At 40.4% G+C, this 24,861-nt stretch overlaps 2 protein-coding genes across 3 annotated transcripts in view; both read right to left on the bottom strand.

The window, feature by feature from the left end:
* The window catches only part of F5 (coagulation factor V), an 86,126-nt gene extending 69,879 nt beyond the window's left edge, over positions 1 to 16,247 (bottom strand). Inside the window, exons 1-3 of the mRNA XM_060142204.1 lie at positions 16,090 to 16,247; positions 12,103 to 12,194; positions 3,698 to 3,820 (exon numbers count right to left, since the gene is read on the bottom strand). Coding sequence (XP_059998187.1) covers positions 3,698 to 3,820; positions 12,103 to 12,194; positions 16,090 to 16,247 — 373 coding nt within the window. The remainder of the gene's footprint in view (positions 1 to 3,697; positions 3,821 to 12,102; positions 12,195 to 16,089) is intronic.
* A 3,424-nt stretch (positions 16,248 to 19,671) lies between these two features.
* Positions 19,672 to 24,861, bottom strand: part of SELP (selectin P) — a 42,565-nt gene continuing 37,375 nt past the window's right edge. For both annotated transcript variants that reach the window (XM_060133575.1, XM_060133585.1), the window contains 4 exons: positions 24,124 to 24,243; positions 22,253 to 22,283; positions 20,935 to 20,990; positions 19,672 to 20,349 (listed from right to left, as the gene is read on the bottom strand). In XM_060133575.1, the coding sequence (XP_059989558.1) occupies positions 20,936 to 20,990; positions 22,253 to 22,283; positions 24,124 to 24,243 (206 nt within the window). In that variant the 3' untranslated portion in view covers positions 19,672 to 20,349; position 20,935. The remainder of the gene's footprint in view (positions 20,350 to 20,934; positions 20,991 to 22,252; positions 22,284 to 24,123; positions 24,244 to 24,861) is intronic.

Below are 24,861 nucleotides of genomic sequence, written 5' to 3'. Positions count from 1 at the left end.
AGTGATAAAAAGTTTTAAAATGATTAAGTACAGCTGCAGATATTTTATTTACTGGTTTAAAAACATATTCCTGTTAAATACATTTCTAAAAGGAATGTTCTTGTAAGCATTTTTATGAATCACAGTTTGTCTATCCTGCCAAAAGGGTTACCCGTCATTGCCCTATGTAACGCTGTACACCTGGGGTTGGGGTGCAACTGGAAGTAATTTGGAAACACTATGCTACAACTTGGCATTTATGTCAGATGCTTCCAGTTTATGGATGGAAGGCCATCATGAGACTTCCACACTAAATACAGTAACATCTTTCCTTGCCAGGACTCAGATTTCCAATTATCTCCTAACTAAGGCATAGCCAAGAATTAAAAAAGCAACAAGGTTCCTGGACAACCAAAATAAATATTACATAATCCATGAATGAAAGCTCAGGGTCTTTACCTGTAGACAATACCAGAGACTCTTTACCTGTAGACAATACCAGAGACAGTAATGTAGTTTGTTTACTCTTAGACTGAACGCAGTTCTAACATTTGTGGATCTTTGTAAAATCTCAAAGTAGAGTGGAAGTAATGGTTTAGAAAGGGATTCGAATTTTCCTCCTTACTCTTCTGTTTTAAAAGAAGTCTGGGAAAGTACAACATTTAGAAAGATTTGCATCCAAAGTGATTAAAAGAAAGTATCTTACACTTAAAGAAGGAAACCTCAAACTATCTGGAAAACATTCTTATCCAAAACAACTCATTCGTTATGTCCTCCTGGACAACTGAAGTTTTCTATGCAATTTTAGTTCATTTTGTCATCTAAATTCCATCGTGGAGTTTTATTTCATTTGAGTGGAAATAAAATGATGAGCACTATATAAAGCCAGGGTCTTCATTCAATCTAAGCTTCTGGAAACAAAATTTAATACCTGCAATATAAACAGCCATGAAAGAACCACAGCAATAACACTCTCCTTATTGTGTGCAACTATGTGCCAAAAACCTTAACATATATTATGACTAACCCTTGCAATAACTTTAGATGGGAGGAATTGCTATCCCCATTTTATAGATATAAAACCGAGAGTTAGAGATAAAGGAAATTTTCTAGGTAAACTTAGGGTTCAAACCCAGGTCATTCTGGCTCTAAAACCAGCATTCTTTCCATGGCTACCTTTTTCTTCTAGCTGATGACAGTAGGTCTCCAAATCTTTAGTGGGGCTCAAGGATTAATTCCCAGATAAGGAAGATTGCTGTCTAGGTTGGATCATTCACTGATTAGATCAAGCAACCACACAGGCAAGAATTGAGTCTGCTCTCAAGACACTTATATTGTTTCAACCTCTCACCATTCATCTCTCAAATATCTACCTCTGAGATAAAGGAATCTGGATTCTCTTGTAGCTGACTCAGCATGTAGTTAATTTATTTCCACTCCTGAAAAAATAGTTCAAACCATAGAAGGAGGCTATGGGTGAGGATGAGTGTCAGACATGAAGGAGGAGGAGATGTTTTATTCTCAGAGAGGGCATGAGAAAATGAAAAGAAGCCTTGTCTTATTTTTTATTTTTATTTTTCACTGCAGAGGACACTTTAGCTGTTTACTAGATTTGCATCTCATTTCTAAGATAACATTTGACTTTCCCCATCAATCTGTGCTTACCTTTCTCAGACTCATGAAACCAGGGGCAATAACCAAGTGACCAATGGGAGTGGTGGGAGCATTTTAAACAATTGCTCATAAGTGATTCTGGCCATAGGGGAGTGTAGGGACAAATAAACAGTAAAGGAAGGGGGATACTGTTGCAAGGTTCATTCCCTGTGCAAACAGCTTAGCTAGCATACAAAGTCCACAACGCTTACCTCCTCCCACACCTGAAAGAGAACCTGCATGGGACATTCTGAGGGTTCTCCCCTCGTGCATTGTGTTGCTGAATTCCTGATGCAGTCATCTGGAATCCTTATAAGTAGGTGATTCTTCACTGTGTCACTATGCCATTGCATGCTACCTCACCCAGAGTCTTGCCAAAGTGCCTTTTTAAGATGCCTGAAATTACAGTTAATACTTCATTGTTTTTCCTCAAGCCAAATATTGAGTGATAATACTAATTGTCCTGGGGAGGTTAGTTCATTGACTTATTATCAGTCATTTATATGTTGTCAGAATGAGTTTGATAACAATTTACATAGGAAACAATAAATATAAAAGTCACTTTCTAATCCCTATATTGTCAAATAAATATTAAATTATTTGAGCATATTTTAAAATTTTTAATTGAGATATAATTGACATATAACATTAGAATTTGAACACATTTTGATTGAAGAATTACCTTTACCATCATAGCTAATATTTATCAAGTGCTTATTATATGTCACGCATTGTTCTAATATTTCATGACAACAAACCTATATGAGGTAAGTGTAATTACTATCCCCATTTTATAGATGAGAAAGATGAGGCACAGAGAGGTTAAGTAACTTTTCAAAAGTCACACAGCTAATAAGTGTCTCAGCCAGGATTTGCACCAGGCATCTAGTTCCAGAACCTACATTGTAAACCACTCTCCTACCCAGTTCCTCTCTTCAAAGGTATAATGGCTGGAACACATGGGAAAAAGAAGATTTGTGAATCATGAAGGGTTAAAATTTATTTTTAAATGTTATTATACCAATATCTATTACAATATGGATAATTTTCTTATATCAGTTCCTAGCAGAACTCTGCTCTGCTTAATGTGGTCTGAACATCAACATAATGGAAATAATCAGAACAATATCAACATGGGTACTTACCATCCTGTGGCTTTTATCACCACCATCTTCATGGTCTTCACCATCATTGTTATCATCATCATCATTATCATTACTTATTGAGGGCTTACCAGGTTCCAGGCACCATGTTTAGTTTGTTACCTTAAGTGATCTCATTTGATCCTCAAAGTAATCTTGTGAAGGGTTAAAATTATAATCGTTCTCATTTTATAGATGAGAAAACTGAGGCTCAGAGAGGCTAAGGTCATAGAACCAGAAATTGTAAAGCTGGAATTTGAATTTAAGTCTGCCTTCAAAGCTTATGTTCTTAAGTACTTCACTATGTCCAAAATTTTAATACTACTTCTACTACCACTGTCACCACCAAATATCACTTATTAAGTGCCATCTATGTGCCAGGCTAGTCCTATGTTGCTATTTCGAACTATGTCTCATGAGCCAAATCCAGTCAGCTGCCTGTTTTTGTAAATAAAGTTTTATTGGGACACAGCCATGTGCATCCATTTACATATCATCTATGGCTGCTTTTGTACTAAAGAGTAGAGTTGAGTAGTTGCAACAGAGATTCCATAGCTCACAAAGCCCAAAATATTTACTGGCTCTTCACAGAAAAGTATGTAGACCCCTGCCTTAACCCCTCTTGCAATATATGTATTATTATTCTCATTTTGCAGAGGAACATATTGGAGTTCATAAAGATTAGGTAACTTGCCCATCCAACTATTAAAAAACAAGAACCTACCAAAAAACTGAGGTCCAGATGACCCCAGAACTTTTTCATTTTCCTCTCTGAAATCTACGAAGGCAGCAACTTTTATAATTACCAGTTGCAGGAAAGGAGATTTCTCTAACTTGGTCAACAATATGGTTTAAAATGTTTGACACAGGTGGTAAAGAGTTGTAAGTTTTCCCTTGTCAGAGGGATGTTAAATTCCTCTTACCTTCTGAGAATTTACTGTACTTAATTCCTTGAGGATGGATGCTTAAGGGCTTGTCTGCCTTATTCTTAAAGTGAACTTTCATGATGTCTCCAACTTCAGCATATAAAGTAGGCCCGAGAAGTCCTATGAAAACAAGGATTTAAAATATGTCTGTGTTCAGGATTACCAAGATAGAGCTGCTAAGCAAGAAAAACATGCAGAAAACCCCACGGGTGATTGCCGTCATTCCTCTCAGTCCTGAGGTTGACCTGTTTATCTTCAATCTAGAAGGCTTTGCCAGCTCATTAACTCTATATTACATGCAGGCAGATAAGGATGGGAAGGTAGAAACACTTGGCTTGGGCCCAAAGCTAGTTAAGAGAGTAGGAGAAATAGTTCTGACCATGTCCACCCCATTCTGATCCACTGTCATTCCTGGGGAGACTACCATCTTGGGTCAAGAAAGATGTTCATTTTCATTTATACAGGGTAATGTAAGAAAGGTGACTGGCTACTTTAGATCTCTCTGAAGGGGAGACCTCAGAGACCTAAACGAAGTCAGGGAGCAGATCAGACTGTTCTCTGGTCCTGAGGCAAATTCAAAGTCCCTGAGGCAGGAGCTTGATGTATCCAAAGAACAGTCAGACAAACAGTGTGGCCAGAGTGAGAAAAGTTGGGGGTGGAGGGGGCAGATCACCCTCTATGGGCCATGGTAAGGACTCTGGATTTTCTTCTAAGTGAAATGGGAAATCACTGGAGCTTTGTGCAACAGAGAGACATGGTCTGATATGTTTTAAAAGTTCAATCTACTGGGCATATGCCCAGGGAAAAACATAATTCAAATAGACACACGCACCCCAATGTTCATTGCAGCACTATTTACAATAGCCAGGACATGGAAACAACCTAAATGTCCATTGACAGATGAATGGATAAAGAAGATGTGGTACATATACACAATGGAATATTACTCAGCCCTGAAAAGGAACGAAATTGGGTCATTTGTAGAGACATGGATGGACCTAGAGACTGTCATACAGAGTAAGGCAGAAAGAGAAAAACAAATATCATATATTAATGCATATATGTGGAATCTAGAAAAACAGTACCGATGAACCAGTTGGCAGGGCAGAAATAGAGACACAGATGTAGAGAACAAACGTGTGGACACCAAGGGGGGAAAGTGTGTGTGTGTGTGTGTGTGTGTGTGTGTGTGATGAATTGGGAGATTGACATATATACACTAATATGTATAAAATAGATAACTTATAAGAACCTGCTGTATAAATAAATAATTTTAAAAAGTTCATCCTAGCTGCTGTGTACAAAATATTCTGTGTAGTGACAAGAGTGGAAGCGGAACAGGTGGTGTAAACGAGAGACAACAGTGTATTGGGCCAGCAGGTGTAGCAATGAAGTGGGGAGAAGAGGTTGGATTCTGGACATTTCAACAGTAGAGCCAGCAAATTTGCTGAGGAGTTGGATGTGGCACTTGAGAGAGAGAAGTCAAGGATGACACCAAGGTTTTTGATCTGAGCAACTGGATAAATAATGTTATCAGTTACTTTGATGGGGACACAGCGGGTTGAGCAGGTTAGGGTGCAGAAATCAAGAGTGAGGTTTCACTTACTACATCCCAGGCACTGTGCTAGGCTCTGGGGCCACATGGGTAAATAAGGCACCGTCCCTGTCCTTAAGGAGATCACAAGCTCGTTCAGAGATAGACATTCGGTAGGAGCTACTGCTGAGATACGGGCCAAGTGCTACGGGAGCAGAGAGGATGAAGGACCAGTTCTGTCTGCAGAGTTAAGGGAAGAGTTGATATTTGAGTAAGGTTTTTGAAGAATCATATATTAGAATTTCCCAAAGTGTAGTCCTCGGATGCTCTGCATCAGAATCAGTGAGGGTCTAACTAAAAGGCAGACTCCCAAGTAAATACTATCTCAGCCTCAATGAACCTGAGTCTCTGGAGGTGGGGTTTGGGAACCTGCATTTTAGATGTGTACTCCTGAGTGATTCTGATGTCCTCCAAAGCTTGAGAACCTGTCACCAAAGGCTCTCTTCCAGACAATTGACTGTTCTCACTTCCAAGCCATCCATAAGCTCTCATGGGGTTGGTTTCTGCCCATTAGGAATCACAGGAACAGGAAAGGGAAGTTACAGTAGTCATGGAGTTCAACTGGCATTTGTTTGCAGTGGCGATAATTATAAATGTCCCTCTTGATATATTTGAGCACTCTAAGTCCTTTCATTAAACCTCCCAATACATCTTTAAGGTAGATAGTAAGATCTTTATTTTATAGATGAGGAAACTGAGCCTCAGAGAATTTAAATATCTTGCCCAATATTATACAGCTAATTAGAGGCAGAGCCATGATTTAAACTTAAATCTGTGTGATTCTAGATACTGAGCTTTTAGCCACCTCTTGGTATTGCAGCCCCCCACCTTGTAGTTATTCATTCATTCAACAAATATTGAGTGCTCACATTATCCTAGGTGTTAGAATTGCAATGGTGAGTAAAATAGATGTACCCCCTGCCTTCATAGAGCTTAGAAAATAGAAGGAAAGACAGATTTTAACAAATGATCACAGAAATATTGAATTACAAATTGTGGTTCATATTATGAAAGAAAAGTACAGGATTCTCTTCAGAGCATTTGACAGAAGCATCTAGTCTAATCTTAGAAGCAGGGAGGTAATCAGGGTTGGGAAATGCTTCCCTGAGGAAGTGATGCATTAACTGAAGTCCAAAGGCAAAGAGGCAAAGGGATACACAAGGGCATTTCAGGGAGTGGGTTTAGCATGTGCGAAGGCCCTGAGGTGCCAGAAAACTTGGCCTATTCAGAGAACTGACAGCCATGGGAAGGTAGAGCTTAGTAGGTAAGACAGATAGGCAGAAAGTGAAGCCAAAGGCATGATCAGAGGTCCAGTCACATAGGGCCTTGTAGGCCTCTTAGACTTTTGCGTTTTAACCTAAGAGTATCTGGAAGCAGGGATGTGACATGAACCACATATTGGTTTTTAAACCTCTGGCTGTATTTGTGGAGTGTGATCTGGGGAGAAACCAGAGTGAATGTTGAGAGAATAGATGGAAGGCTCCAGGAGAGAGATGTTGGTGACTTGGCTTAGTTTAAGGTTAGGGCAATGGAGATAATAAGGAGAGAACGTATTAGAGAGCTATTTAGGAAATCAAGTTGTCAGGACTTGATGGGTTGAACATGGAGTGGAGGGTGAGGGAGATCAAGTTGGCATGGATGGCTGGTGAGGTTCTGGCTTGGAGGGCTGGGTGGATGAGGGTGCCATTCTCTGAAATGGAGGATGTTGTGGGAGGGTTTTGTTTGGTGGGTGTGGTAGGCAGGATAATGGCCTCCTAGAGATGTCCCTGACTTAATCCCTGGGACCCATGGATATGCTACCTTATATGGCAAAATGGATTCTGTGGGTGTGATTAAGTTAAAGATGTTGAGACGGGGAGAGTTTCCTGGATTATCCAGGTGGACCCAATGTAATCATAAAATCTCTCATAAAAGGGATGCAGGAGTATCTGAGTTAGCAATTGGAAGATGCTACCTGCTGGCTTTGAAGACGGAGGAAGGGGCCATGAGCCCATGAGTGCAGGTGGCTTCTAGTAACTGGAAAAGGCAAGGAAACGATTCTCCCCTAGAGCCTCTAGAAGGAATAGAGCTCTACGAACACCTTGATTTTAACCCAGTGAAACTCATTTTGAACTTCTGGCCTCAAGAGCGCTAAGATAATACATTTGTGTTGTTTTATGCCCCTAAGTTTGTGGTAATGTGTTACAGCAATAGAACACTAATTTCCTATTAGCATTGATAAAATGTGATCTCTGAGATAGAGGTCCTATCTTTCCCCAACTCCTATCTTTCCACCCACTTATTCCTTTCACTGAACTCCAGTCCTAGAGTTTATATTGACCTTGTGCCTGAAGCTTTTTGTGTGTGTTCTTATGTTAGCTCTGCACAGGACCATGGAGGCCACATAGTTTAATCCTCATTATAGAGATGGTTACAATGCCTGGGAAGTGGGTGCGGAGAGTGACTGGGTGGCATTGCTGGGTGTAGAACTCAGTTCTCTGGACTCTTGAACCAAAGCTTTCTTTAGCACCTTCTGCAGGGCGGGTCAGATCCCCCACTTTCCTGGAACAGTCCCAACGTCCACACCATTTTTGACTCCTGGCCACATCTGACTCCACTGGCTGACCCCTCTCTTCTGGCTGCTACCCTCAGTCCTAGCTCCCAGCAGAAGTCCCCACTGGCTACTCCCACCGCCCAGAATGCCCCTGAGCCCAGTCAGGTGCTGACTGCTGTCACGTTGTCCACTGCATTTTGTTGCCGTGGTTGCCTTGCTCGGTCGATTTGTTTGTTGGCATCACACGGCTGCAAATGCCAGATGCCCAGAATAAGTCTTCTAAGTGATTTCACCTCTTACTGCAATGAGTTCTTTGCAATATTTATTTAGCCTCCCTATCTGCTTCTTCAGAATTAAAGCAAAACAAAGGGATGTTCTTATAAATACAAACCAAATACCTTCATGCATGTAGGCAAACACATGGCTGAACGTTGTTTGAGCTGCTGTTTAGTTCCTCCATTAGCCAGATGGCCTAAGACCTTTTCCACCCTCTCCTCAGTGCCCAAAGCCAAACTGGGGGAAGGAGTAGCCTGTCTTGAGATCCCAGGAAGTTAGCACAGCATGTACCCAATTTCTTGCAGTTTTGGAGTTGGAAAGGACTACAGGAGGTCAGCTAATGCAATCCCCTGCTCTCAGGTGAATAATGTTTTGCAGAATACAGGGAAGCCCATTGTTGCTGTTAATATAAAACCCCTTTGGGGACAAACATTTCATAATCTTCCTGGAAAATACACAGAGACTCAAAACTAGCCATTTTAGAGCCCAAGACAGGATTTCTGAAAATGAGCCTGGCCCCTCCGCCTGTCCACATGTCCACAAACCTCACTGGACAGGTATCTCATCAGACCTCCAGTCCTGTAGCCTTAGCCCCACCTGTAATTACAATAACTTCTGGGCTCATGCTGCAGAAATGGGGCACATGGCTAGAATCATACCCACCAGATGCGTGGAGCAGGAAATAAGCAAAAGGTACAAAGAACACAGAACTAGGCAATGGAATGGGGAAGGCCACATAGTCAGTGGCAGTGTTCACACCAGATCTTATTAAAAATCTGAGACTTTTCCTTTACATCAGGTTTGCCTCCTAGTATCAATTATTATAGGGTTACAGAGCTGAATAAGACACCACCCCTGTGCTCCAAGGTTCATAATGAAGCAACTTTGGGAGTTCAGGAAGAGGTTGCATGAAAATGAATGTTAAAATGCCTCAGAGTTCACATAAAACAAATATGTTATGAGATACACTGGGGTTGACAAAGGTAATACTTTAAGTGTACCAGGCTTAAACATAAATCAACTATCAAGGTCTACTTCTAACTTATGAGGTTGAATCAGGAAATCACTACAAAATTAATCAGCTCCAAGGATTTTGGTCACAGTCTTCTCCTCTTCAGAAATGAGCACAGGGAACTCTACCTAATAAACTGTGGTAACCTAAATGGGAGGGAAGTCCAAAAGGGAGGGGCTATCTGTATGTGTATAGCTGATTCATTTAGTTGTGCAGTGGAGGCTAACACAACATTGTAAAGCAACCATACTCCAATAAGAATTAATTTTAAAAAATGATTGATGCCTCTGTAGCACCTAAAACGGCAGTCCCCAACCATTTTGGCACCAGGGACCGGTTTTGTGGAAGACAGTTTTTCCACGGACCAGGGCAGGGGATGGTTTGGGGATGATTCAAGCGCATTACATTTATTGTGCACTTTATTTCTATTATTATTACACTGTAATATATACTGAAATAATTATACAACTCACCATAATGCAGAATCAGTGGGAGCCCTGAGCTTGTTTTCCTGCAACTAGATGGTCCCATCTGGGGGTGTTGGGAGACAGTGACACCTGAAGTGTGCTGCTTATGTCCGGTCTACTTCGTAAGATGCAGCTTAATTGTACTTGCCACTCACTGATAGGGTTTTGATATGAGTCTGCAGGAAATTGATTTATTATGGTCTCTGGGCAGTCAGACCTCTCTGCTATTGATAATCGGTATTTGCAGCCACACCCCAGCGCTAGCATCATCGCCTCAGCTCCACCTCAGATCATCAGGCATTAGATTCTCATAAGCAGCGCGCAACCTAGATCCCTCGCTGCGCAGTTCACAGTAGGGTTCGCGCTCCTATGAGAACCTAATGATCTGACAGGAGGCGGAACTCAGGCGGTAATGTGAGCAATGGGGAGCGGCTGTAAATACAGATGAAACTTCTCTGGCTCCCTGCTCACCTCTTGCTGTGCAGCCCGGTTCCTAACAGGCCACAGACTGGTACCAGTCTGTGGCCTGGGGGTTGGGGACACCTGACCTAACAGGCAGTCTGCAGGCTGGCACTGGTCCTTCTATCCCTTACTGCACTCAGCACAATGGCTGACACAGCACATTCAAATTCAGTGAACTTGGCAAAAGTCACAAAAAGGAGAGCTCTGAATCTCTGCCCAATTCCTCTTTTCCCAGGCCTAATGAATATGTTTCCCAGCTCGTCTTCCCTTTACCCACTCACAACTTAATTTAATTAAATAGTTCTTAAATATCTACTGTACATACTAAGGTTGAAGCTGGATCTATAAAAATGAATAGACTACAGAGTCTGTAGAGGACAGGAGATCCTTTAATTTCCTGACGAAAATGACAAACTTAATTTTATTAGTAATCTTATTAATAAAAGCTTACTCACCTGGTCCCTTGCCAGGCTCCCCACCCAGCCCCCCATGAAGGTTAGTATCTCTTCCACCTCAGGCTGATCCAACCCAGCTTTGAATCACATCACTTCCTGTTTCTTCTGAGTCTGGCTCCATCAGTTATTCTCCCTCAGATGTTTTTATCCTCTCCTTTTCTATTGGATTCTTCCCTTGAGCACTTAGATATTTTAAGTCACTGTCCTTTTTTAAATAAAACTCTTAAAATATCCTTAAACCTTATCCTTATCCTTAAATATCCTTAAATATCATTCCCTCCCAGAACTACCCTATTTCTCCTCCCATTTGGAGCCAAGTTTCAGGAAAGAGTTATCTATGTAAGTTCCTCCTACTTACATTTCCTCACCTTCCATTCACTTCCATTCCATCTCCGTTAGCAGGGGAAGTGGCACCAGGGAAACAAGGTAAAGAGAGAGTTTCAAGAAGGGGGAGCATTACATGTCCTAGTAATATCAAGTGGGAAAATAACTGGAAAGAAACCATTGGTCTGGCATCTAAGAGGTCATGGGGCCCCTTTTAGGAGAGTAATTTGATATGATAGAGAATGAAATGTACCAATCACACAGGAAATTGGTAGTGAAGGAAAGGGGAGAAAAGGCAGACAGAGTCAAGGGGAGACTTTTTTTTGAGACCGGATTTTAATTTGAACATAAGTTGTGTTCTGTTTTATTGTTGAGGATTTTTGACGGAAGGGAAGTCTCCATTTAAGGAAAGATTGAAGATAAAGGGAGATCTGAGGAGGAGGCAGAACAAGATGGAATGAATAAAAGAGATAGAAGGACGAGTCTGGGGAAGATGACAGGTCTTCACCTGGTTGGGGGGAAGGATGAGTTGAATTACTGACTAGGGGACCTAACTGGAGGAAGTTTTCTCTTAACGGCCTTTATCAGTTCTGTGACCTATGTTACCATATTTACCATATTTACGATCCCAGAAATCCATTCAGCCTACTTTCCTTAATTAAAAAAGAGGTGAGGAAAAAAAGAGATTTTTTCCTCTAAAAATTATAGCTGTTATATACATCACACTAAATAAAACAGAAGAGATGGGAAAGATAGATGCAAAAGAATCAGCCATATACAGTTCCTTTAAATGAGTCTTGGGACCCAGCAAATCATCATTTGCTAAGGCTCATCTGTGCTCATTAAACTAGACCATAAGCTCCAGGAAGGCAGGAGATGTGTCTCTCTTGTCCAGTGTGGCATCCATAGTGCCTAGTTCAATTGAGCACCCACAGCAGGTGTTCAATAATCGTTTGTTAGATGAGTGAATACAAATTCAAACACTTAGAAGTTTAGTTTAGTTTTTTTTTAATCACAGTCAAAAACAGCTGGCTTCATGGGCATGAGACCCATGAAATTGCACAGGGCCCCATGCTCAGAGGGGCCCCTAGTCTGGCTTAATGCTTTGCTTTTCTCAATTCTCAATACTATGAATAAGAGCTCTACCAATTACCTAGCCAAAATAACAAAAACACACATTTCTGTAAAATATCACTAAGTGAATATTTTAGATATATATGAATATCAAATTATCCATAGAGCTTTATCTTTAAAATTGAAAAATATATTTCAGGCTTACCTGAAGTTGTGGATCGTGGTTTTTCTTTCTGAAAATATGCTTCATACTCTCTGTAGACAGTTTTCTTAAAGGAGGTTGCAGAAGTATTCGAACTGGAAATAAAATAAATTTGAAAGGCTTACCTGACATCTACTTCGCACATTACAACAAAATATATCTCTCATGTCCTCAGACTTTTACTAGAAATAACAGTATTTTTAAATGCAGTTCAGAAGCCCAAGGTCTTATAAATATGAACAGTAAGCAAAGTTAATAAAATAATTATTGGTGTCTTCAAGAATATTCTGTTGTGATAACCATTCTTTCACAAATTTAGTCTGCCCTAACCAATCCTGTTACTCAGAATCAATTTTCTAAAATAGAACCCAAGATGATAGTGTGAACCCAAACTTTAGGCTTAGATTTTAAATGATTAAAGACATGACCAAATCCTTTATGAATAAATATGTGAGCTGTTTTTCAACTCATCAATCAAATACAGTCTTATGTGACTGGGGAACATTGTAAAGAACAATTGATTTGGTGGACTCTGTTTCTCGCTGAGAAGTTGAAGATAGCTAATGGAGTCAAGACCCTGAGATTCATATAGGAAACAAACAAATGAAAAAACTAAGTCTCAGAAAGTTTAAGTAACTTGCCCAAGGAGAATCAGTTGATAATGGCAAAGCCAGGCTTCAAAAACCATTGTACAGTCATCCCTTGGTATCTGTGGGAGGTTGGTTCAGGATGACCCTGGACGCCAAAATCTGTAGATGTTCAAGTCCCTTATATAAAACAGACTAGTACAGTTATCCCTCTGTATCTGTGGGTTCCCTATCCACAGGTACCAAGGGATGACTGTTTTCATCGTTAAAAATTCAGAGAGAGGGCAGCAGGGAAAGTACTGGGATAGTTTCCCATCTTTTTCTTCAGTGTCTCTAAAGATGGGCACATGATTCCTATCCTTGTCTTAAGCTCAAAGATGAAGGAACGATAATTAGGGGAAATTTCTTACCAATGTCTAAACCAGTTGCCCATGTTGGCTTTGTTATGCTTCCTAATCCAGAGGGTGGCCCCACTATAATTAGGGCGTAACAGAGAGGGATGCTAATCACATTTGCCATGATGTCTGTGTAGCACAAAAGCTAAGAGAACTGGTTGTAGATTCAGAGTGTCTGGGTTTGAATCCTGTGTCTACCCCTTGTTAACTATATAACCTTGAAAAGTTTATTTAATCAATTTGTGCCTCTGTTTCTATCATTGTGAGCTGGGACTAATAGTAAAATCTCCCTCACAGAACTGGTACAAGTTTTAAATAAGTTAATACCTACAAAAGGGTTAGAGCTGGCACATCGTAAATATTCAATGCGTGTTAGCTAGTAGTATTTTAAAAATATAATGAAAATTGGATTTGAGCTTTTAGGTTTTCCCGGAGAGCAGAAAAATCTGTAATTATAGTCATTCTCCTAATTTTAAAATGTAAGATACAAGAACTGTGTTAATATTTGGAAACAGAATTAAAGGAGGCATGAGTAAGTATTTTTGGAATGGCTAGCTATTGAAGGTGGTGGGTTCTCAGTCACTGGAAGCATTCAAGTAGAAACTAGACAACTATTTGCTAGGGGTATTGGTGCTTTGGGTGTGGGGAAAAGTAAGAAGTTAAAACATGAAAGTTGAAAATGAATTAAACAACCTCATAGAGTTTTTAGAGCCCAAGAACCCTAGGATTCTGTATGTTAGTTTGTGTCCCTAATGTGAAGGTCCATTTTTATTTATCTGTGGTGGTAATTTTGTGTGTTTAGTTTTATGTACAGTTGAAACGTAGCTCCCGTCCCTAACCTTAGATCTTTAAATACAGGAGTATAGGTGACAGTAAAAAATCTTTACTAAGAAAAATTAGTCTGTTATGTGGAGTAATTTTAATAGAGGTGTGTTTCCTAATATGTTTCCCTGTGTATATTATGTGTGCATACTGAGGTATATTTATTTTAATTTGAACAATTGAATTGCTATTGGAAAATAATTTGTCTGAAAGTTAAAGATGACATGAATTCAAACAATATGCATGATGAATTTTCCATTTATGAGGACTATTTAAGGATGATTTATTCATAATAAAATCATATAAAGCTAGAACACGAGAAAAAATACATATGTATTTTTTTCAATATCTGTTACTATATACATGTGATTGAACATGTTTCCTTAGGGAAATTTTCAAAACCATTCACTTCAGCCCCAGAGCAAGAATGAAAGATATATTTCACCTCTAAAAGGCACTGTCCTGCCAATATTACATGAAATAAGGAAAGATCTTTACTTTGTGCTAAAATACACTTTAGCAAAGGATGGAGTTGTCTATGTTGATTTCTTTATAGTGAGTATCATTAGCTCTAGATGTAGGACAATCTATAACAAGTTCTTAGTTTAAACAGCCAGATACAAGGTTAGACTTTTCACATAAAAGTACTAGAAAGAAATGACATGATTTGAGGTTCAAAAATATGGACAGTTGGTCTGTATTATCACTGTATGGTTTTGACTCAGTAATTGATACCAGAGGAACAACTCTTCCCAGAATTCTGGAAACTCAGCCACAGAGAGGATAGGATGACCAATCATGGCTTCCTATGTGAATTCACCATATGAATCAGGGTTTTGCCCTATGTGATTCTGCCTCCAAAATTCTGCTTGTTATTCTTGTTGTTAATTACAGAAGAAAGAACAAACTCCAAAGCATAAGCACAGTGTGACACAGGAAAGCCAGCAACCAAGTTAGTGTTCTACCCAAGAGCGGGACAATTAATGTTGGAAAGACTGCTACTTCCTTTGGGGTTTCAGTCAGCAGCAGTTCTCTAAGGGTGTGGGTGTGACCTAGATTATCACCTTGAAATACAATATTTTAAATGTATTTAAATGTACAATATTTAAATAAGAAGTCCCTCCATTTTTGTACAAAAAAAAAAGGGGGACTTCTTATTATTACAAGACCAAGATGCAATGCCCTCCAAAATAACCCAATTACAAAGAAAAGGTTTTGAAAGGGTAATGTTATACACTAAAAGGCTTAAAACATTACAATATCTTCTTGGCAGATTGCTTTGGTTTCGAAACTGTAAAAGAGGAACACATCGTTCACAATTGCTTAAACTGTGATGTTAAGTTACAAAAAAACTTAAGTCACACTAAGAGGTTTACCATTAAAAGAAATAAAAACATAACGAACTGGAAATATTGAGTAGAACCTATGATTTGTTTAATTTCTGTGGAGTCTTATTTTTAACCTTTCAATTAGGAAAAATAGTTTGCAACTCGAATAGAGTTTTATTATTTAACCCCCCTCTAAGTCACATATGCCTTTTAATAGTGACTCTATCAAAATAGCCAGAGTAGACCATATCCCAGGGAGTGATTAAGAATGGGAGAAAAATGAAGAGTCACACGAAGCAGAAAAAAGGTACAAGAACAACAATGTTGCATTTTTATGAACTGATGATGTTTTGAAAGTCATTTATAAGAAAACAACAAAATTATAGCAGTTGTTATCAAATAACCTGCTTATAATAAAGTATACAGTGTACATCTTTAGTTTTAGAAGATGAAGTTATGTGGACATGGAATAAATAATATGTAGCTAGAAGTTTAATAAAATACTAGACTACTAAAAATCTGGAACAGGAGTGAAGAGGTAGGTACCTGGTGCTTTTGAATCAATCAATATATTAAATCAACTATCAATCATACTAACAAAACTGTATTAACAGCAAACTTGAAACAGCATCTAGCCAAACACTATTTTCTATATCCTCAGAATGATAAACTTGTATTACTGGAGGCAAAATGGGCATCCACCAAGCTTATTTTATTCATTATGCTATTCTATTAATTGTATTTACCTACCTGAAGTAAAAAAAAAAAAAAAAGCAATGCAATTGCAAAGGGAATGCTCTCTAAAAGAAATAGATTGTCCTCCCTGGAAAAGCCCACCGGTCGCCATGCCTGCCTTACCTAAGGTATGTGGACTCGGGGCGATAGTTCCAGCTGATGCTCTGAGCAGCCACGTAGAACTGCCTTAGCCGCGCTGCTTCAGCCCCTAGGCTCCCCCAGCCTGCCCAGCTGGAGCCCAGGACCACGAGGACCCAGAGGCAAGGGCAAGCTGGGAACATGGTTCCTTTCCTGCCTCTGCCTCAGCCGATTGCGCCCGGCTTGGCCGGGCTTGGCCGCTGTCGGGACTGCAGTGAGCGCCGCGCGGCTGCGGGTGGCAGTGTCCTCCTCCTGTACAGCTCCCCCAGGCGTCGCGGCAGCTGCAGCCCACTCTGTCCCCACCTCCTGGGGCCTTTCCAGGCTGGGGTTGACTAGGTCACTGCTCCAGATGACAGGAGGTATTAGGGAGAGCAACCAGGTTTTACTGTTTTACTACCAGTGGAGAAAGGGCAGCAATCAGCGGCTCTAGCAGGCAGGGCAGTGCTCAGGGATTCATGAGACGGGGCAACACTGTCCCCGCCCCCCCAGCTTCCATCTGCTGACCCCACGGCTCAGTAGCCCCTCATCAGACCCCGCCGCCATAAACACTGCCTGGGGCAGAGTTCACACTTACCAGGAGCTCTGCAATTCCCAGGGCAGTGGGACCCAAATCCCTTCACCACACTGCTCTCCTTCTGATCTGAGGAAGAGGGCCCTATGCCCTGTTACTGGGCACAGAAATATTGTATTTTCAGGTGGTGAAGAAGCAAGGGGATGGTCACGTGAATGGGGCCTGCTGGCCTGGCCCATTTTACTGACTTCTACCCATGCACAGTTCTGTCTTTTAAAAAATATATATGTATATTGAAATATAGTTGATTCAATGTTGTGTTAGTTTCAGGTATACAGCAAAGTGATTCATATATATGAATATATATATATATGAATATATATATACATATAATTTTTAGATTATTTTCCACTATAGGTTATTATAAAATATTGAGTAGAGTTCCCTGTGCTATACAGTAGGTCCTTGTCGTTTACCTATTTTATATATAGTAGTGTGTATATGTTAATCCCAAACTCCTAATTTATTGCTCCCCCCTTTCCCCTTTGGTAACCATAAGTTTGTTTTCTATGTCTGTGAGTCTATTTCTGTTCTGTAAGTAAGTTCCTTTGTATCATTTTTTTAGATTCCACATATAAGCAATATATGATATTTGTCTTTCTCTGTTGCCCAGTTCTGTCTTGATAAGGGCCTGTGGCCACCTAGGCAGTGACAGAGGAGAGGGCTTAAAGAGCTTCACTGAGAGAATCAGACCAGATTTCAATCGCACTTACTAGCTGTGTTCTCTTGGATACGTTACACAACCTCTCTGGAGCTCAATTCTGACACCTGCAAAACAGGGATGATAATAATAGTTTTTTCAGATCGGGTGGTTGGGAGGATAAAAGAACACTGTGAAGTATATAATTCCTAGCAGTTGGAAAGCACACAGCACGTGTTGATTACTATGATTATATTTTTCCTGCCTCCAGAGCCCTTTATGTATCTCGGAGGATCTTGCTATTTCACGTGGCCTTAAGATATGATTTTGCTATTTATAGAGAATCTGAAAATTATCTTGTCTGAAGCATCATTATGACTTATCCCGGGTCCCCTGAATCTACATGCCTCCAAGCTTCTATGATTTGTCTCAACAGATTCAATAAATTGTAATGTAGCACCTCACATGAGATCTCTATGATGTCTTCAGTCTCCTCAACATAAGGTCTCTGTCTTTGCTTCTTGGCCGATATTATTTGATCAACTCAGACTGTCCACTCTCTAAAGTCCAATCAGAGTTCTATCTCCTTGATTCTGGGCCAACTTGACTTTTCCATTTTATGAATTCCTACCACATGCTTCAAATAACATACTGATGTTGACTACTCTCTATCACTTTGTATTGGTGTCTATTGTGTCCCCAACTAGATTATAAGCTATTCAAGAACAGGAACAGTGAATGCCTTATCCTTCTGTATCTATAGTATCAGTGGTTCGCAAAGCTGATAAACCATCAGAATTCCCTGGGACGATTTTACAAAAGGCAGATTCTGACTCAGGAGACAGGGTGATAATCATCGTCCTATAACACAGAGCTTAGTGATTGGCATAAAGTAAGCAGTCAGAGATGCTATGTACAGTATAGGAGTGAAACTTTTTAAAAGCAATGTGTCCCTAAATCCCAAGGTTACTACCAAAATTTTTTTTAACATCTTTATTGGAGTATAATTGCTTTACAATGGTGTGTTAGTTTCTGCTTTACAACAAAATGAATCAGTTATATATATACATATGTTCCTATATCTCTTCCCTCTTGCATCTCCCTCCCTCCCCCCTTCCCTATCCCACCCCTCCAGGCGGTCACAAAGCACCGAGCTGATCTCCCTGTGCTATGCGGCTGCTTCCCACTAGCTATCTACCGTACGTTTGGTAGTGTATATATGTCCATGCCTCTCTCGCGCTTTGTCACAGCTTACCCTTCCCCCTCCCCATATCCTCAAGTCCATTCTCTAGTAGGTCTGTGTCTTTATTCCTGTTTTACCCCTAGGTTCTTCATGACATTTTTTTTCTTAAATTCCATATATATGTGTTAGCATACGGTATTTGTCTCTCTCTTTCTGACTTACTTCACTCTGTATGACAGACTCTAGGCCTATCCACCTCATTACACATAGCTCATTTTCGTTTCTTTTTATGGCGAGTAATATTCCATTGTATATATGTGCCACATCTTCTTTATCCATTCCTCCGATGATGGGCACTTAGGTTGTTTCCATCTCCGGGCTATTGTAAATAGAGCTGCAATGAACATTTTGGTACATGACTCTTTTTGAATTACGGTTTTCTCAGGGTATATGCCCAGTAGTGGGATTGCTGGGTCGTATGGTAGTTCTATTTGTAGTTTTTTAAGGAACCTCCATACTGTTCTCCATGGTGGCTGTACCAATTCACATTCCCACCAGCAGTGCAAGAGGGTTCCCTTTTCTCCACACCCTCTCCAGCATTTATTGTTTCTAGATTTTTTGATGATGGCCATTCTGACTGGTGCAAGATGATATCTCATTGTAGTTTTGATTTGCATTTCCCTAATGATTAATGATGTTGAGCATTCTTCCACGTGTTTGTTGGCAGTCTGTATGACTACCAAAATTCTTGCAAAATCTTGTAACCTTTAGTTAGACTTTCATCATTTTTATTTGCATGTTTTATTTGCATTTTTATTTGCATGTTTACTTAGTCTGTGTGACATGTTCATTGCCTCACATTTCACAGAGAGGACAACTATATTGTTTGGCTCTATAATTTTTGTATCAGTTTCAGACAACTACTGTGTAACTTTCAATAACCTATTTATTAAGCATGTGAATTAAAGAACGTGTAAAACACACTCAGGTGATGAAGACGTTTTTCTGCTTCTCTGATTTTCTTGTGTGTTTATGGTGGTGGTAAGATACATATTTGCTCACTGAAGGGTTGAGCTTGTCATTGGGACTACTGTGATTGTGCATTACATTCATGTATGAAAAGTGACGGACACAGATCTTATTCAACAAAATGTCAAATAATAGAACATGGCATTTGGGGGAATCCTTTTAATTAGACATTCGAGTATTGGTCTTTGGGTCGTCTGGGGGAGAATGACCGGTGGAGGGAAGGTCTACGGTGACATGTACCTTCCTGTCTCGATCCTTAGTCTTCTGCAGCCTCTGGTGCCATCCAGAGGCTCCTCTTGAAGCCTCGCAGCAGAGGTCTAAAAGCCTTCACAAACAGCAAGCAGTGAAGACCCAGGAAATCCTACAGAAATTCCCTCAAGTCAGAGAGGCCTCCTGCCTTCCAGCAAAGTAGAGGATGATTTCCTCCAATCCAAAAATAAAGAGGCATCTTATTTTTCTGCAGTCTGGTCTTCTGGTGAGTCAGATGCTCCAGGCTCTAGTTAATTAGTATCTCAAGAGACAGCGGGGGCAAAGCCCACAGACGACGGCAGAAACATTCAGTCCCAGCTTCTGAGGCTTGTGTTGGAGGAAGAGGAACTGGAGCAGGAAGGGGTGGTGGGTGGAGAGTTGGGGCTTGTGATACAGTCCTTCTGCTCTGGTCCACAGCTAATCTAAAGGAAATTCCATGCCCTTTATTCACAAGTATTTACAGAAAACTGCGGCAACTAAGCTACAGTTATAGTCAAGTCTGTCGGGAAGGCTGATGTTCAAAATTAGGATTCTGTGGAGGTTCAGTGAGGTGACCAAGAGAAGGACGGGTCTCTGAAAATGAGACAAAAAATTAAAATAATTATATTTTCCCAAAAAAGATAAAAGAAAGCTCTCATCCTATGTACCCCCTAAGGCTTAGTATAATCTTTTTCTAGATTCCAGATATTCTGCCATCTAGGCTACTTCTCTTAGGAAACTCAATCATTCACTGAGCTTTTTGGGAGAGAGACGTTATCATATGACTTTTGTTTTCCTAGCAGGTCACATAGGGAATTGGCTCCATAAAGTCTGTAACATTTTTTCTAGCACTCGTGACTTCTGGTGATCCAGCAAAGCTGCAGTATCAGTACCACCTAGCAGCCAGTAATTGAATGTCATACATCCTGACATAGGTTCTGTCTCATTAGAACATTTCTATCCTGGAGGAAATGGAAATCTTCTTATGATCTAACTTTCTATTGTCGCTCTACTGCTATACCTGTCCCCTACTGCCAACACAATTTCCTGCATGGTTTGAACATTTAATACATGGTTAAAATGTGACTCATGATTATATAAAGAAAAGTCAAGCTTTATAGTCTTCCTTTTTCCCCTACTGTTCTATTTTCTTCAAAAATACTTCCGTAGATAACTTACCTTAAGGGCTTGGGTCAAATGCAACATTTGTAAAAACTCCGTATGTTCCTAGGTGGCTAAAGAAGAGAAACACAAGGATGACCTGCCATATTATGCTTTGTCCTTGACCCCAGTCCTGCACATAGTTCCTGCAGAGACCGTGGATTACCATCCCACCCCTGGAATTCTCTGCTTTTAGTGGGAAAGAGGAATAAAACCAAAGAGATTTTCAAGATCCCACTTAACAGCTCTGGGTAATTTGCGTTGCACTTTATACCTATGTTATTTTTGATGCTTTGGGTACTGAATACTTGCTATGCCCCTGCTGCAGCTTCTTCTTGGTGAATTTTAAAATTCCAGCCTTGATACTTGATCACGTGGCAATAGTTTTCAAAGAATGGTAGTACTGCTCCCTATAGGCATTTTTTGATTTTCCTAATGATCGAGACTTACTATTGACATTTAAGCAGGGGCCATGGGTGCTGGATGTCCTAATATGCTTGGGGCGCAAAAGAATTCTCTTACACACTCCACATAACTTTAGAATAGCTACTCAACGTTCATGGAGGTGAAAAATCTCTGAGCCTGCAACTTAACTGCTTTACATATAAATATTAAATTTTTTGTGCATCTTTTAAAGTGTAATTGCCAAGTGAATTAAGGGAAGATAATAATAGGTTTTCCAACTCTTTACCAAAGTTGTTCATCATTTAAAAAAATCAGGTTGGTGTTGGCAATGGTTCTGATATTGCTTGAATCACTAACAGAATATTCCTCTCAGTTGACCTTTATGCTGTTGCCTTCATAGTGATTCTATTTGAATGAAGGTACAAGCATCTGACGACCCCATAGCATCTGCTAGTGTAGTGCCTCAGCTCTAGCATTTTATTTCCAAGTCACTTTCCCTTGTATTGCTCCTTTATATTATCATTAGGGCACCTATTGATTTTTTAAAACATTATGTAGGGCTTCCCTGGTGGCGCAGTGGTTGAGAGTCCGCCTGCCGATGCAGGGGACACGGGTTCGTGCCCCGGTCCGGGAAGATCCCACATGCCGCGGAGCGGCTGGGCCCGTGAGCCATGGCCGCTGAGCCTGCGTGTCCGGAGCCTGTGCTCCGCAACGGGAGAGGCCACAACAGTGAGAGGCCCGTGTACCGTAAAAAAAAAAAAAAAAATTATGTATTGCTAGGACATATTATCTGTATATTTTCAGAACTAGTCAAGGGGACATTGCCAAAGATTTGTTTCAAAAAGGGTCATCTGTATAATCATTCTGACATACTACAGTGAATTAAAAAGTCAAACTAGAAAAACTTAATCATAAAACATTTCCATCTTACCTTTGAGGGTTCAAGGGGCTTTTTCCTTCATCTGAAATAAGCAAGAAGACACAGAAGATTGGTTTCAGAGTAAAAAATGAGATGAGGGAGAAAGGTCATCAGTGATAGGGATTATTGGGGAGAGTCAGCAGACTGATTTCCAGATGGGCTCATTATAAGAGACGTGTAGGGAACATCCCTCCCTAAGAGGTGGGACCTGTTTTAGGCTAAATTGAACGTTCAACGATATGTAACTCCAGAGTGCACTCATCTTTCTCCTCTTCCCTTTCAGTAACAACCTCTCCTCCTACCTCTGGTCCCTTCCTTCATCTTCTTCGCTACTCTTGGTTGTTGTTGAGACCATTGGTTCTCGAAACTCACTTCTTTGGCACTGGAGGCCCTCTATCTTTGCATCCTTTGTCACACTCCCTCAGTCATTATTTGGGCAAGCTAAGCGAGTAAGCAAATCCAACCCAACATAACAGTGGATGTTTTTCTCCCCGGATCACATATGTGATTGGAGGCCTCCTGTCTTAATCCAAGCAATGGACTCTGATAGTGGAAACTTTAAACATGGCAGCAGGTCTGTCAATCATCCCATGGGTAGATATAAAAGGAAAAGCATCTCATGCCTAAATACATTTAGAAAATATTAAGTGACATGAAGATGAACAAGTATATTTATTACAGGGCATGACTGAGCCTTCAGTGTAATAATGAACGTGCACTTTGAATTCGCAGGGGAGGGACACAGTATGCAGCATTTTCCTAGTATTTGACCATAGAATCCTAGGAAGTTTAAAATCAAATTGGGACAGGTCAAGGGAAAATTCCTCATCTCCACAAATGAATTTATTTATTATAAAGATATTGGAGGATGGGTGGCTGCTGGTCCCTCTCCACGGTTCAGAGGGTTCCCTGGAAATGTCTCAAAACTAAAGAAAGAGCTTGGGGAAAATGCAGGAATAGGGTGATTCCTACATGGTAATGGAGATGAGGATTCAGGTCTTAGGCGCTCTCACCTCTGCCTTCCGGATTTGGTTAACCAAGCACAGATGTTGCATGGAGGGACTGGTTGTAGCTTTTTGGTCTTTAAGTAGTGTTATTGTTTGTCTATTGTCCTATTTACTCACTCACAGAAGAGTATATGAGGGAACATTAGAAAACCAGCCTAATGTGATGGTGTCTTTGTGAAGGGAGAGAGCATGAGAATAGGAAACAAGGGGTTCTTCCTCTGAGCAGTTAAAAATAGGGTGGGAGGGAGGGAGACACAAGAGGGAAGAGATATGGGGATATATGTATATGTATAACTGATTCACTTTATTATAAAGCAGAAACTAACACACCATTCTAAAGCAGTTATACTCCAGTAAAGATGTTAAAAAAAAATAGGTGTGGAAATCTCAATTCCATGAGAATGCTGGCAGGTACTTTTAACATAGCCACTTTCTGTTCCTGGATTTGAGCATCCCTGACCCCTCTGATACCCCCACTTACTTTCCATGAGGAAAGATGAAGAGACCCATTAGCTTATTAGAAGAGGATTGGCTTATTATTGGCTTCTCTTGTTGCGGAGCACAGGCTCTAGGCATGCAGGCTTCAGTAGTTGTGGCATATGGGTTCAGTAGTGTGGCGTGCGGGCTCTAGAGCACATGCTCAGAAGTTGTGGTGCATGGGCTTAGTTGCTCCGCGGCATGGGGATCTTCCCGGACCAGTACTCAAACCTGTGTCCCCTGCACTGGCAGGCGGATTCTTAACCACCGTACAGGGAAGCCCCTTGTTTTCTTTTAATGCAAATGTTTTCAGACATGAACTACTGAAGTTGTCGTTTCACTGCCCTGCCCCAAATCACATGAAAGAAGAAAATAAGGAGAATATTCTTTCCTATTTACCTTTTTGTCTGCAACGCTTTCTTAGCAGAGCCAGGAGTAGCCCACCCGTCACTAAACCTGTTGTAGAAGCCACTGCTCCACCAAAATAAGTCAAGGCTTCCTGGATAGTCAATGGCCCCGCTGCAAAATAAACACATGCACGCGTGCAAGACATAAGAAGGGTATTGTGCAGAAGACCATCATTCCCCCAGGAGGTCCCCAAGAACTCTAAGATGTGAGATCAAGTAAGTCATCAAAGGTCCTGGCAGTGCTAACAACCCGGCACAAAAACATCTGGAAGTCATAAACCACTGCAACAGAATGGGATGCACGCAGGGCCCGATTTTCTTCCTAATGCTTAAATATCAAACGTAATTTCCAAAGGAGTCAGGGTAAGGACTCAATAAAAGGAATTAGATGATTAAATGGTAGACACAATAAATGGAAGTTTGGATAAACAAAGTAAACTTTGGGTAATTGTGGGGGGGGGCAATTGAACATTTTTATGGGATGAAAAGTAGTTACAACAAGCTGCTAGAGAAAAGAAATGAAAAAAAGGGAGGGGGATGACATAAACCTTACAAACAGATGGAGCTTAATTAAGGAAGATATACTGTATTTTTGGAGGTATATGTTAAACAAAGATCTTCTGAGATAATAAATTAGGATTCTGCACTAAATAACCTTCAGTTTAAAACATTTTGAAACTTCAAGATGTACTACACACAGATTATAAAGAAATGAGAGCATTCATTTCAC

This window comes from Lagenorhynchus albirostris, chromosome 2 (assembly GCF_949774975.1).
Source record: "Lagenorhynchus albirostris chromosome 2, mLagAlb1.1, whole genome shotgun sequence".
NCBI lineage: Eukaryota > Metazoa > Chordata > Mammalia > Artiodactyla > Delphinidae > Lagenorhynchus > Lagenorhynchus albirostris.
Note: the sequence above shows the minus strand (reverse complement) of the source record. Positions and strands in the feature narration are given on the sequence as shown.